The sequence below is a fragment of the Miscanthus floridulus genome, chromosome 16 (assembly GCF_019320115.1).
Source record: "Miscanthus floridulus cultivar M001 chromosome 16, ASM1932011v1, whole genome shotgun sequence".
Taxonomy (NCBI): Eukaryota; Viridiplantae; Streptophyta; class Magnoliopsida; order Poales; family Poaceae; genus Miscanthus; species Miscanthus floridulus.
Window position 1 is genome coordinate 97,188,158 of NC_089595.1, and position 12,441 is coordinate 97,200,598.

Consider the following 12,441-nt stretch of genomic DNA (forward strand, 5'->3'; position numbering starts at 1 on the left):
TCGCGTAGCGTCGGGGTGGTCTTGCTCGCGTCGTGCCTGGCGAGCGCGGTGAGATCGGCCGCCCGGGCGCCGCCTGCGCCTGGGCTACCGGTTCGTGACTTCATCGTCGGATGGTGGGGCTCGAGGAGTGAGGAGTACCATGTCGTACTCATGCCCTAGAGACATGAACTCTAGGCTCCCGAACCAAACCACGGTCCTGAGACGCAATGGTCGTACGGGGTCTGCCATCCGGAACCTGCTGGGATGATGAAACCGACACGCAGAGGCCCCTACCTGGCGCGCCAACTGTCGGTGTCCCGGACCAGGGGGTCCTCAACCATCCAGTGAATTTGTTCTGCGTGCTCCCGATTCCGGATAGTGATGCAAAGAGACACAAGGTTTATACTGGTTCAGGCAATCGAGGCCCTACGTCCAGTCTGAGAGATCGATCTTGTATTCCTTGCACCGAGGTGCCCGTAGTAGGGGGTTACAAGCTAAAGGAGAGAGGGAGCTGGTCCCAGGTCTCGGCAGGGTGTCGTGCGGGCCGCTTGAGACGTTGCTCTCAGGCGGCAGGGATGAGTGTCTGATACAAGGTGTTCCCCTCCCCTCCTAAGTGGCCCAGGTCCTCTCCTTTTATAGTTGAAGGGAGGACAAGGACCGTACATGTATTACTATGCGGCGTCGTGCCAATAGGGGTGGCTCGTCCGAGCCCTGTGGCCTGCTCCTGTGGCGGCGTGGTCGTAGGAGTGGTCCGTCCTTGGAGTACTTGGGCGGCGTGGTTGTCCCGTCAGATCCTGTGCGTCGTGGGAGCCCCGGGAATGCCTCGGAGTGGACGTGGTGGCGAACGTGCAAACCACTGTGGACGGACTGTGCGCGGGGCCGGGACTCAGTCGGTGCCGAGGCTTGCACTGCGGTGGGGAGGTCTCGGCAGGCACAAACCCCAAGATCACCGAGGCCCTGGTGTAGAGTGTCGAGGCCTTGAGCGGGCGGCCGATCGTGGGTACAGCGTTAGGACACAGTGGCCGGTAATCCCCGTCGTACCCTGTCCCAGCCGGTATGGCGCTGATCGTGGACACAGTGTTAGAACACAGTGGCCGGTAATCCCCGCCGTGCCCTGTCCCGGCCGGTATGGCGCTGATGCGACCTCGGGTCGCGTCGGCCATTCTATGGCGTTGAGCCACTGTCCGACTGAGATTGCGGGAGTGGTTGAAAGTATTAATGAGACGTGACGTGCTGTCGGGGGGTCGACCGAGGCGGGGGGCGATGGGCTGCAGACGAGCCGGCCACGAGCGGTACGGCGAATGAGGCCTCGCGCGAGACGGAGATCAGGCTCCTTGCCGAGGCCTCGCGCGATACGGAGAATGCACCTCTTGCCGAGGCCGTCTGTGGAGAGCCTCGGGCGAGACGGAGACGGCGTTCCCTGCCGAGGCCTTCTCCGGAGAGCCTCGGGCGAAGCGGAATTTGCGTCAGGATGCCGAGACCCCCTGCTCTGAGCTCGAGGTGAGGAGGAGGAGGACCCAGTGGGCTCGGTCGTGGCGGGTGAGGGGCCCACGACTTATCTTCTAGTTTTTATTTATTAGATGGGACTCTAGCGACCCTTTCGATGTTTGCTTGGGGTACCCCGTTCTAAGGTACCCGACAGTAAAATAGTTTCACTTGTGAAGCCCCTAAAAATATGCTCTCACAGTGATTTGGGGTGGGATGAAGCCAAAAAAGTGGCTTCTCCCGGCTCCTCCTCCAGGTCCCTAAAAACATGCTCTCACAGAGAAGCCATTTTGCCAAACGGTTTACCAAAACCGCTTTAGCTACACCGGTGGAACTGTTCGTGGAGCTGAAGAAAAAAAAATGACTTCACTAGTGAAGTGAAGCCCTGCCAAACAGGGCCTAAGTTAAAAAGTATTGTTCGTTAATTTATTATGAGAAAAAAATATCATATCATGACTAATAAGGTAGGCTAATAAATTCTAAGGGCTAGCGACCTCGAAGGTCAACGTCTTCAGGCAATAAACAAAGTCTCGATTTTTTTGAGGAAATATAAACTCATAAAAAAAGTCTCAAATTTGTTACACACACGACGTAGCATCCACGGATGAAGCCTGGAATTCACTCGACACGGTGCTCAGGCGTTTATTTCGTCTCAGCAGATGAAGGGCAGCCTGGCGTGCTCGTCGCTGCAGTAGAGCCCGGGCTGCTGCGTGTACCCCTGCTTGGACAGCATCTCCCGCACCCTGACTACCAGCTCTCGGTTGGTCACCGCCGCCGCCCCGCGCTTCTTGCCGCTGCCGTTGCCGGCGAGGATGGTCTGGATCGCGTTGCTCAGCGCGCCGTAGGACATGCCGTCGGCCGTGGTCGCGTCCGCCGAGGTCTCGTCCGTCTGGCATCCGCTGATCAGCACGCCGTTGCGCGGCGGCGCCGCCGCCGGCCCCGCGTACACTTCCTCGACGCTGTGCGTGTCCTGCTCCTGCGCCAGGGCCTCCACGCCCCGGGGAGCGCGCGACTGCTCGGCTTCCCTGTCGTCGTGCCGGAGCTTGGCCACCATGACCTTCATGAACCTCTTGACCTTGGGGCTCGCCTCGTCGCCGAAGTGGTGGAACAGCGTCGTGCGGATGGAGCCCACGCCGACGTCGTGCCGTCCGGTCTTGTCCTTGAGCATCTCGATGAACGTCGACAGCGGCAGCGACCGGATGCTGACGCTGCCGCCCTTCGCCGCCTTCGTGTCGTCCGGCTCCTGCCCCTGGACGCCTCCGCTCTGGACGCTGCTGCTGCTGCCCTGCTGCTGGCCACGACGATTGCAGTGGATGCCGGCCTCCAGAGACTCCAGCACGCCACGGACAATTCGCACGAGGGAGGCGCAGAGTCCGGTCCCGGAACCGGAACCGGGAGGAGGCTTCATTTCGCGCTCTCGGCGCTGCTGGGTTCTGTTCTGCTTGGTGCTGTTGCCGATCTGCTCCTTGGTCTTGTCGATCAGGCCGCCGCTGTGGCACGAGTCCGAGACCATGGTGAAGCGGCAGCCGTCAGGGACCTTGGCCACGAGCTCCGTGAAATCTTGGTCTGCAGGGCAGCGTATGCATGGGGATCAGGACGACGACCATGACGAGCGAGCTCAATTATCAGAACAGGTGCATATGGCAGAATCAGGTCGTCGGAAGAAAACGATCATGGATTACAGAATTAGCCAATTAGGCAGGTTATGAATTGGCAGATTCTAACGTGGCCAGCTTGTTGAACTCACCAAAACTATACCTACCTTGGCTATAGGGATGCTGCCACACAATTGATAGCATAGTACAGCCTAAAAGATCACATTTACACCTGGAAAAAACGCAATAGTAGGTGTATTGTACTTAAAAATAATTTTTTTGTCCAGCGTGTACCCATTTTGTTAGTATCTGTATAGTGTATAAAAACTGTACAGCTACAATGATACTCCAAGGTCAAAATCTTTTGAAAACTATACAGCTACAATGAGTATTTTGAAAATACTTTCCAAGGCCCTAGCTGCAATGGCAACAGAGTCGGGGGGACCGAGATGGAGGTCCCATGAGCACCATGGCGGTAGAAAACAGAGCTCCACTTGGGTCTTGGCGGGAGGGAAATGACTTAGGAGGTGTTTAGTTCCCCAATTTTGTCAAAGGTTTTGGTATTTTAGCCTATCTTTTTGTAAAATGAATCTAAACACCATGTACCCAAAACAGCAAAAGTGGGGCTTCAAAAGTTTTGGCATTTGGAGCCTAAGAGGTCCAAAACTTGTAAAAAACGCGTAGGGGGGAGCCGAATGCCCACTACCCCTGCACCCACCAACCCCACCGCTCGGACCCTATCCATTCCACGCAGTCACTCCCCACCGCTCTCGCTCTCTCCCTCCGAGCGAACCCTAGCTCCGCCCGCCGCTCTCGCTCTGAGCCTCCACGGACGACCAGATCCAGCTCCTCCTCCACGGCCCCCAGATCCAGCTCCTCCTCCTCGGGCCCCAGATCCAGCTCTTCCTACGCCGCCACCCTGAGCCAGGTCCTCCTCCTCGGCCTCGCTGATGGACGGCTACAGCGTTGACGGATACGGCGACGGCAATGGGAACGGCGATGGCTACGGCGATGGCGAATGCACTAGGGACTTCTTCTCCCAACCTAATCTGTTCTCCCCCGTCGGCGGCTACGAGAACATCAACGACGCGGCTTATCCCTTTTCGGGCTCGAGCAGCGTCAATGCTCCCCGAGCGGGCATGGCGGCACTCGACCTCAACTCCCATGGCCAAGAGTGCCCGGAATGGCGGGCTATGAGGACCTCCTTTGCTCCGGGCCGCAAGGTGGAGGCACCAGCGGCGGCATGGGTCCCCCTCCCGTTCGCGTCCGCAACGGCAGTCGTACTCTCGGCTTACGCGCGGCTTGCAGTGGCGGTGGAGGAGGCGCCACGACCGCTCGCGCCTTGTCGTCATCCTCCGGTGGTGACCGTGGACCTCCGTTGCCTCCTGTGACCGTCGGCATGCGCGCTTCGCCTGGATCTACATCTGGCGCGCCTACCGGATCCAAGAGCCGCGGTGGACGTCGACGACCCGCGAGTATAGCTGTTGCAGAAGACAACTTCGACGTCAACAACCCTTTGGATGCTGATGATGACGAGATCTTTCCAAACGCTGCAATCTCGGTAATTTTTCAGAACCCTGCACAGTTTGGTTTTAGTTTGATTGTTACCGTCTTCGTAATATATGTTCGTATTCTTGTTATGCATCGTTTATGATAGAGTCGACAGGGGAAATTGGTCAGAAGAAAATACAGGCAAACTGTGTGAGATTTGGGTTGACCAAATCACTAAAGGTAACTGTGTGAATGGTGTCATGAACAAGTCAGGGATGAGGGAGGTCATAGCAAGGTACTATGTTGCAACAAATTTGGTTCATGATAGAACCCGGATTGGTAATAGGATTAGACAATTAAAGGGATATTGGCAATTCATGCAAAGACTGCGCAATGACATTGGCTTAGGCCGTAGATATGATGGAACTGTTGATGCCACTGAAAAATGGTGGGAAGACAACACTAAGGTAATTGCCAATATCCCTGTTCCTGTTTATGTCTAGAAATCTCTTTCCTTGCTCACTAAAATAAGCTTTGCAGGGCCACCTAGACTAGAAGAAATGCAAGAATGGGTGGCCAGGTTACATCAATGAACTGGACCAAATGTTCCATGGTGGTAGCTGTTGATGGCTCCGCCTCATTTGTTCCTGGAGGAAGTGTCACTGTGGATGAGGAAGAGGAGGAGGAGCCACCTGAGGACCTTGATGTGCGGACCCCAGTTAGCATCACTAGCAACAAGAGAGCAAGCAGCACAAAGCACCACTAGCTCTAGTCCCAACAAGAAGTCCAAGAAGCCCAGCAGTTAGGAGCATGGACAAGTTCATGCTTGAGAATGTCAGGATTCAAGCAGAGAGGAATGTGATGTTCCAAAGACATTTGGAAAACAAGCAGCAGGTTGCCTATCAGCTTGCCTAGCAGAAAGAGGCTGCCAGAGTAGAAAACATTAGGTATGTGCAGCAGTTGGCTAGAGAGTGTGGTGTAGATGAAGGAAACAAGCAGTTGTGGAAACAAGTAGTTGGCTAGAGGCTGCCATTGTGTAGGAAAATTTTACTTGGTGGACTCTGGCTACTCCAATCGACCGAGTTACCTTACGCCCTACAAGAGAACCAAGTACCATCTTTCGGAGTATCGAGACGGTCCGGAGCCACAAGGTAAAAAAGAGATCTTCAACTACGCACATTCATCTCTTAGAAATATCATCGAGAGGTCGTTTGGAGTTTTGAAGATGAAGTGAAGGATTTTGTTGCAAATGCCAAGTTATGCACCTCATAAGCAAAGCCAAATAATTATTGCATGCATGGCACTATATAACTTCGTTAGAACGAGTGGAATAGTGGATAGGGATTTTGATCGTTGTGACCGTGATGAGAACTATGTTCCATCTGAAGCATCCTGCTCTCAGTCACATACTAGTCAAACATCGGCAAGGGATGAATATGTGATAATGAATGCTTTTCGTGACTCGATTGCCCTTGGTTTGTTAAATAGATCATGACAATTCGAATATGAGCTTGAAATGTAACATGTGTTTTTTTATAGTTGAGGACAATTGAATTGTGTACTTGATATATTCAATAATTGTGTAATAAAGTGTAATTTTTTATGATTCCTTAACAATACCGGGCATGGCATCAAAGTGAGCGGCGGCAAGGGTGAGCAGCTCACCGAGCAACTCCGACGACTAGCACAAGGGCACCGGCGTGGTGTCGTGAACATGCATGGTTGTGCATGCAGTAATTAATGAAGCAAATCAACCATTAAATGAGGGCAAATCAGTTTTCTATTATACGGTGTTAAAGTTTTGCTATGGATCTAAGTACCTAAGCCTAAAGTTAGAATGCCAAAACTTTTGTACCCAAAAGATTTGGTGCCAAAACTTTTGGCATGGCTGTTGCATCTAAACGCCCCCTTAGTCCACTTTTCCCTTTTGTAGCTCATCCCTTAGAGCATCTCCAAGAGTGTTGGGATCAACTTGCTATTTCTATTTTTAGCTAACATGCAAGAAATCTGATCTCCAACAGACTAGCTAATGTCATTGCTATTCCATTTGACGAGCTATTCCCTGAGAGTCGGAAGCCAAATTTGGCTAGCCGATGTGCTTTGCTATATTAGCTTATGTGACACTGACAGCTAGTACTAAATTTGTGTTGCTCCAAAATTCTATTCTTTTCTCCCCTTTTTGTAGAATATAGAGTGGGAGATATGGCTAGTCTGTTGGAGTATGTTGAATTATATAGAGACAATTTGAATGGAGTGGCTAGCCAAACCAAGATATGGATTGTGGAATTTAGAATGTCTCTTGGAGATGCTCTTAGTGAGTAATTAGCATAGTTTTATCCTAAACCTCCTGCAGCAGTCTGTCGCGGGAGGTAGCGCCTCTCGCGCTTGGAAGATGTCTAATTTTGTAACCCTTCTTATTTAATACAAAGCCAGACTACCGGATCTTAAAAAAAAAAGAAAATACTTTCAAGCTGTAGTAATTTTGGACCGGGAAATCGTATACTTTCATGAGAAAACACCGGTCAAAATCTTTGCTTTTGAGCCTTTGAAGACTGGGCCAAAAGCCCAAAACAAATTTTTTTTTATTAACGACAACTGTTGCTCAAAAAAAATCCTTCTACATTACTATGGCTCCACACACTAAACTACTAGCGTATCTCGTAGGTTTATCATTGAATTGCTGAATCATGTCCTGGGCTTATCCTTTTTTATAGCACGTATTTCATGAAGAGAATAAAAAGGTTCTGTTACGCTAGAGCAGAAAGCCTAGGCTTACCGTCCAGCGAGGCCACAAATTATCTACGGAATACTCTTTATTAAATGATCGATTTGCGACCCATGCAACCCTGTCGCTACTAAGCTCATCTTATTCATAAACTCAATCGAAATGCTGTATGAAAATGAAAGGCTAGAACCTAACCATCCGATACCAACAGTGTGCCTCCAAATGCAACTACCGTTCGATCCTAAGTTAGTCAGTTCAGAACTGAGAGCTCACAACTGAATGCAGAGAGAAACAGAAAGGAGAGCACACCTTTGATCAGGTTGAGGTCGCATGGCACGATGCACTCGTCGTACCCGGTGTCGTCGTCCTCCCCGGTCTCGGCGGGGAGCTGCAGTCCGTGGCCGCTGTAGTGGAAGAAGAGCGCGTCCCCGGGGCGCGCGTCCGCCACGAGCCGCTCGAGCTCCAGCCGGATGTTGGCCCCCGTAGGCGGCGGCGTGGACGGGTCGGCGTCGGCCAGGACGCGGATGCCGGCCTCGTCGAACCCGAAGCGGTCCACCAGGCAGCGGCGCATGCGGGCCACGTCGTTCAGGCATCCCTTCAGCTCCCCGTCCGTGCCCGGGTAGTTGATGCCCACCAGCACGGCGCGCTTCTGCCCCATCGCTTCTGCGCCGCCGCCGCCGCCGGACGAGAGGCCGCCGTGCTTCGGCACGTTCGATCGGCGGAGGTGTTGGCGGCTGGAATGATGGTCTGGTTGGTACGGTGACGAGATGCCCAATTGGCGTTCTGGCCTGGCAGTGGTAGCTCGTGCGTGCTGGGCTGGTGGAGCTCCGGAGTGCTGTCGCGAGAGGTGCTCATTGCCACCACCCCGCCATTTTTGTATTGCCTGGTGGGTGTCAACGTCAGCTAAAGCAGCCTTGCACTGGGAAACAATCGAATCGGGTTAGCTTAATTTTTTGTACAAAATGTTCTTTTTAGAGGAATTTAGGCAAAGGTTGTTGTATTTGGTAGGTAAAAGTCCATCACCAGTTAGAATTTTTTTTCGTTGAAAATATTCCTTTTGGCATTGACACGAGCAAAGAAGCCATAGTGACCAATCATACGAGTAGCCATCGGTGACCCATCTTGATAAAGACAGTTCTGTCTCAGACAGGAGATCCATTGCGAAATCCAATCTTAAAATGAGTCTCCAACGTAATACATATAGCCTTCAACGGAGTATCTATATGAAAGACTCATTTTGGGTGTCTGGAGAGACATAACCTAAATTTAAGTATCCTCTCTCCTGGAGACCTATTTGCAAAAAATGATTGTTTTTGAGATCTTATTGTTGGAGAAGATCAAAAATAGGTATTGAACCATTTGCCTGTAACGCTACTCAAATGATGAATGGTCTTGTATTCTAGGTCACGGTTGTTGAAGACGATCTTAGGAGATGTCATCGCAGGCACGATAAATAAACTTTGAGAAAGCCTGGAGCAAGTATACAAATTATATGATTAAATATATAGTCTAAAAGAATGATAATGATTATTTTATGCATAACAGTCTCATTCTCAAATCTCAATCTTAAACTCTTATAAAGCTAAACCCCACTGATTATTTCTCTCTTCATGCAAGATGTCCACATCATTTCCCACTAAGTGTCCCACTAACTTGCAATCCTTTCATATAAGCTATTCATGTCATCCCTTATTAATTAAAAAAAATGTCCACATCATCTCTCTTATGTGCAATACTTTGATCTTTAATCTATTAACGTAAAGTCATCTACATATGTTATTTGTTTCATCACCTATCTTTTATAATGTGATCAAATATTCTATTGGTTTTTCTTCTATTAGCTTATCAATTTTTACCAGATCTAATATAATAAAATAATATGCAAGTCAAATTCATATATATACACAGTATAGATAATACCATATAGTAATACTATATATAAAAGATTTATTTTTAAGAAAATCTTACAACAACGCGTGGGTCATGTGATCAAATATTCTATTGATTTTTCTTCTATTAGCTTATCAATTTTTACCAGATCTAATATAATAAAATAATATGTAAGTCAAATTCATATATATATACACAGTATAGATAATACCATATAGTAATACTATATATAAAAGATTTATTTTTAAGAAAATCTTACAACAACGCACGGGTCATGTTTCTAGTTTCAAAAATCATAGCCACCACATACCAGAGAGGGTAATAATGTACAATTAACAAAGGGAAGAAAATTGTATGAGCGACGGGCGCACCGTGCGGCTGCTGCTCCCCTCTGTCGGATGGACGCCACGTATACGTGCCTTGCATCGGACGGCAGCCGGAAACTAGGCGGCTTGTGTGCGTTCCCGTCGGCTCCGCATCGCGGCTTGCGTGCCCTTCCCATCGGCTCCGCATCGCCCAACGGCTCAGCCCAAAATCGATCCTTATCGTGACCCTTTCCTCTCGTCTGACTCCGCCGTCGCCGGAGTACCTGCGGTGTCCGGGGAAGACCACGGCGAGGAGGTCGCGAGGATGGCACGGCGAGGCGTGTCTGCTGCGGCACCTGGAGCAGTGCTCGCCCGCGCAGATAGAAAGGGAGAGGATAGGGAGATGGGAGTGGCGGAGACGGATTGGGAGGAGCTTCAGAGGCGGCGGCGGCAGATTGGGACGAGATCCAAAGCTCTGCGGCGTCGTCCCGGTCCCAGCGACCTGAGCCTATGCCTGGGCGTCCTCGCCGTCCACCACGACTGGCTCCACCAAGGTGATTCTTGTACTGACACTTGATTGCTCATTGCTGAATGAACTGAACCAACTGAACTTAACTGTCTATCATGTTCAGGACAATGAAGGGCAAGCAGACTCAACTGTAATGCTATTTGCTCGTCAAGCATCATGTCGATCTTCAGATGAAGGATGAGAATGGGTCAAGTGTCATCTGCCAAGGAACATGCTACCTTACACTAGCTGTATCATGCACTTGGGCATGCGCTTTTTTTAATTGCAAAATCAGTTGTACGAGTAGCACTGGCTGGTAGTATATATTCATTTTCCAGAGCATATAGGTGCTCGCTGTTTTCTATGTCAGGGTTGCAAGTTCAGAACTTAGTTTCATATAACAGAAACATGGTCCAAGTTTCTGTGTTTCGACGTTTGTTGTCGAAATTAGACAAGTTGTAAAATGTGATTTTTGTCTGAAATATATTTGGATGTTCTGAAATCAACAGTGGAATGCATGTCTGAATAATCTAATAATTGTTTCTGTGGAATGCATTATTCTGAATAAGCACTGCCTGTAAGGTTCATATTCAGAGCAAAGCCAACAGACTGTACATGTACATGTTCCATTTCATAAGGTCACTTGACAACGAATGAGCACAGTTACATAGATTCATGATTTTGCACTCCATCAAAATGTAACTTCCTAACAGTGGTTTGCACTATAGCATCTTGATCAACTCCCATTAAGAGACTTGTGTATCCTCCTGGAATGTATGGAGCAGCCATTGCAGAAGGTTCTGGAATTAAATTGAAGTGTGCCATTGTAGAATTAGCATATCCACTTTGCAGGAAAGAAGCATCCATGGATGAAGATGGCCCAGCATTAAAATTCTGTCATATATTGCATAAGAAAGTGTTCAGGAAATCATGCTTGTAATTATAAGGGAATAAATTGTGAAAATAGGTAATATCTTACTGTTATTTGGTTTGGAACAGAACTTTCATCTATTGTTTCTACAACATTATTTTTCAGATCGTCACCTACAATAAAACATAGTTCAATATTCTAAAAAACTTGTAGACATAAATTGTATTCTTTGGGCAGGTCAGTACCTTTCTTCTGAGAACCTTTCTTCTTCTTCCCTGACTTCTTTTCAACAACATTTTTAAAACGTGTATTCTTTGGACCTTTTATTACTTGAGGAATTTTAAATGATATTCTACCATTTACTGCATCTTGAACACATTCATTTGGAACTGGAGGAACCTCGTCGGATTTTTCATGTGTCTCACTTAGATAAGTATCCACTTCCAAGTTGAAGTCATGTAGAGCTTTCTGCAATTTATCAAGAAGTTTTTGTGATGGCGAACACTTCAATGCAAGAGATGTGGCCTGGCGAGATATAAGTGCTGCCTGTGATTTCAAATCTCCCTTCTCAGTTCCTTGCTTTTCAATATAAAATCCATTTTCACATATTTTGTCCATCTAGGCAGTATATATTGCGATGGCAAATTATATACTCCATTCAAATTGAAGACTCTGAGAGCATGCTTACATAATAAACCTGTAAGATATAGTTTTCTATTTAATTAATAAACCTATATTACACCTTACAATGTATAAATTGAAATGTAGTAGTATATATACCTATGGATTCAAACATCCGGCAAGAGCATGTAATGGTGGAATCTTCAGTGTTCAATACTACTGTTGCTCCATGGTCAGACTGCATATACTTAACAAAGAATGTCAAGTGTGTCCCCGCAGTTTTCAACAATTCACAAGTCAATGTAAATTGCCTTTTAAATTCTTCCTCAAACTCTGAATACATTCTCCTTGTATATGATTCAGCTGCAGTATTCAACATAGGTAGGTTTGGAATGTATGTAACTGGATTCTTTCGGCGGGACTGAAAATCGGCATCCAACTCATTTGCACTGAGACTAGCTGCAACCTTGTCACATTCTACAAGGAGTTTCGAAAGACCAAGTTTTCTACGAAATCTTTTCTTGAAGATATTGTTCATACCTTCGCTCCTTTGGGTCGAGTTCATGTCTGCTGTAAAAGAGTCGCGATATACTGCAGCCCACTTTGTCGTATCTGCCCAATTAGTTTCCTGTCTGCTTCAATAACTTGTCGTTGGGACCTCAGCTTGTGTGACTTATTTGGACTAGCAAGATAATGATTGTGCTCTTGTATGACCTTTTGCACTGTCCAAATCTCCTCCTTGCTGATACTAAACTGAACACGAGCATCACAACCCGTCCTTGTAATGTCCTTTTGTGATGACTCATTTTCTCGTTGTCCTTGGCTACTGCAAACCATATATTTCTGAGATAAACTACCATCTTTACAGTGCTTTGTCCTGCTCTTTCTAACACTGAATCCAATCTTGCTAGTATAGGTGTTGTACATCTCATAAGCTTTTTCCTCGGATTGAAAAGTCATTCCAACTTCAG

General features: G+C 48.1%; 1 protein-coding gene and 1 pseudogene across 1 annotated transcript; both read right to left on the bottom strand.

The window, feature by feature from the left end:
• Positions 1 to 1,897: 1,897 nt before the first annotated feature.
• LOC136513398 (metacaspase-6-like) lies at positions 1,898 to 8,105 on the bottom strand. The gene is made up of 2 exons (XM_066507408.1): positions 7,585 to 8,105; positions 1,898 to 3,030 (listed from the first exon to the last, which is right to left on the bottom strand). The coding sequence occupies exons 1-2, from the start codon at positions 7,931 to 7,933 to the stop codon at positions 2,117 to 2,119; spliced, it is 1,263 nt and encodes a 420-aa protein (XP_066363505.1). The 5' UTR covers positions 7,934 to 8,105; the 3' UTR covers positions 1,898 to 2,116.
• A 2,428-nt stretch (positions 8,106 to 10,533) lies between these two features.
• Positions 10,534 to 12,035, bottom strand: LOC136511085 (protein FAR1-RELATED SEQUENCE 5-like; annotated as a pseudogene).
• Positions 12,036 to 12,441: the final 406 nt, after the last annotated feature.

Coding starts and splice junctions, on each gene's coding strand:
- LOC136513398 (XM_066507408.1), bottom strand. CDS start 7,933: ATGGGGCAGAAGCGCGCCGTGCTGGTGGGCATCAACTACCCGGGCACG. Junction 3,031..7,584: donor CGACCTCAACCTGATCAAAG/GTGTGCTCTCCT, acceptor GCTGCCCTGCAG/ACCAAGATTTCACGGAGCTC.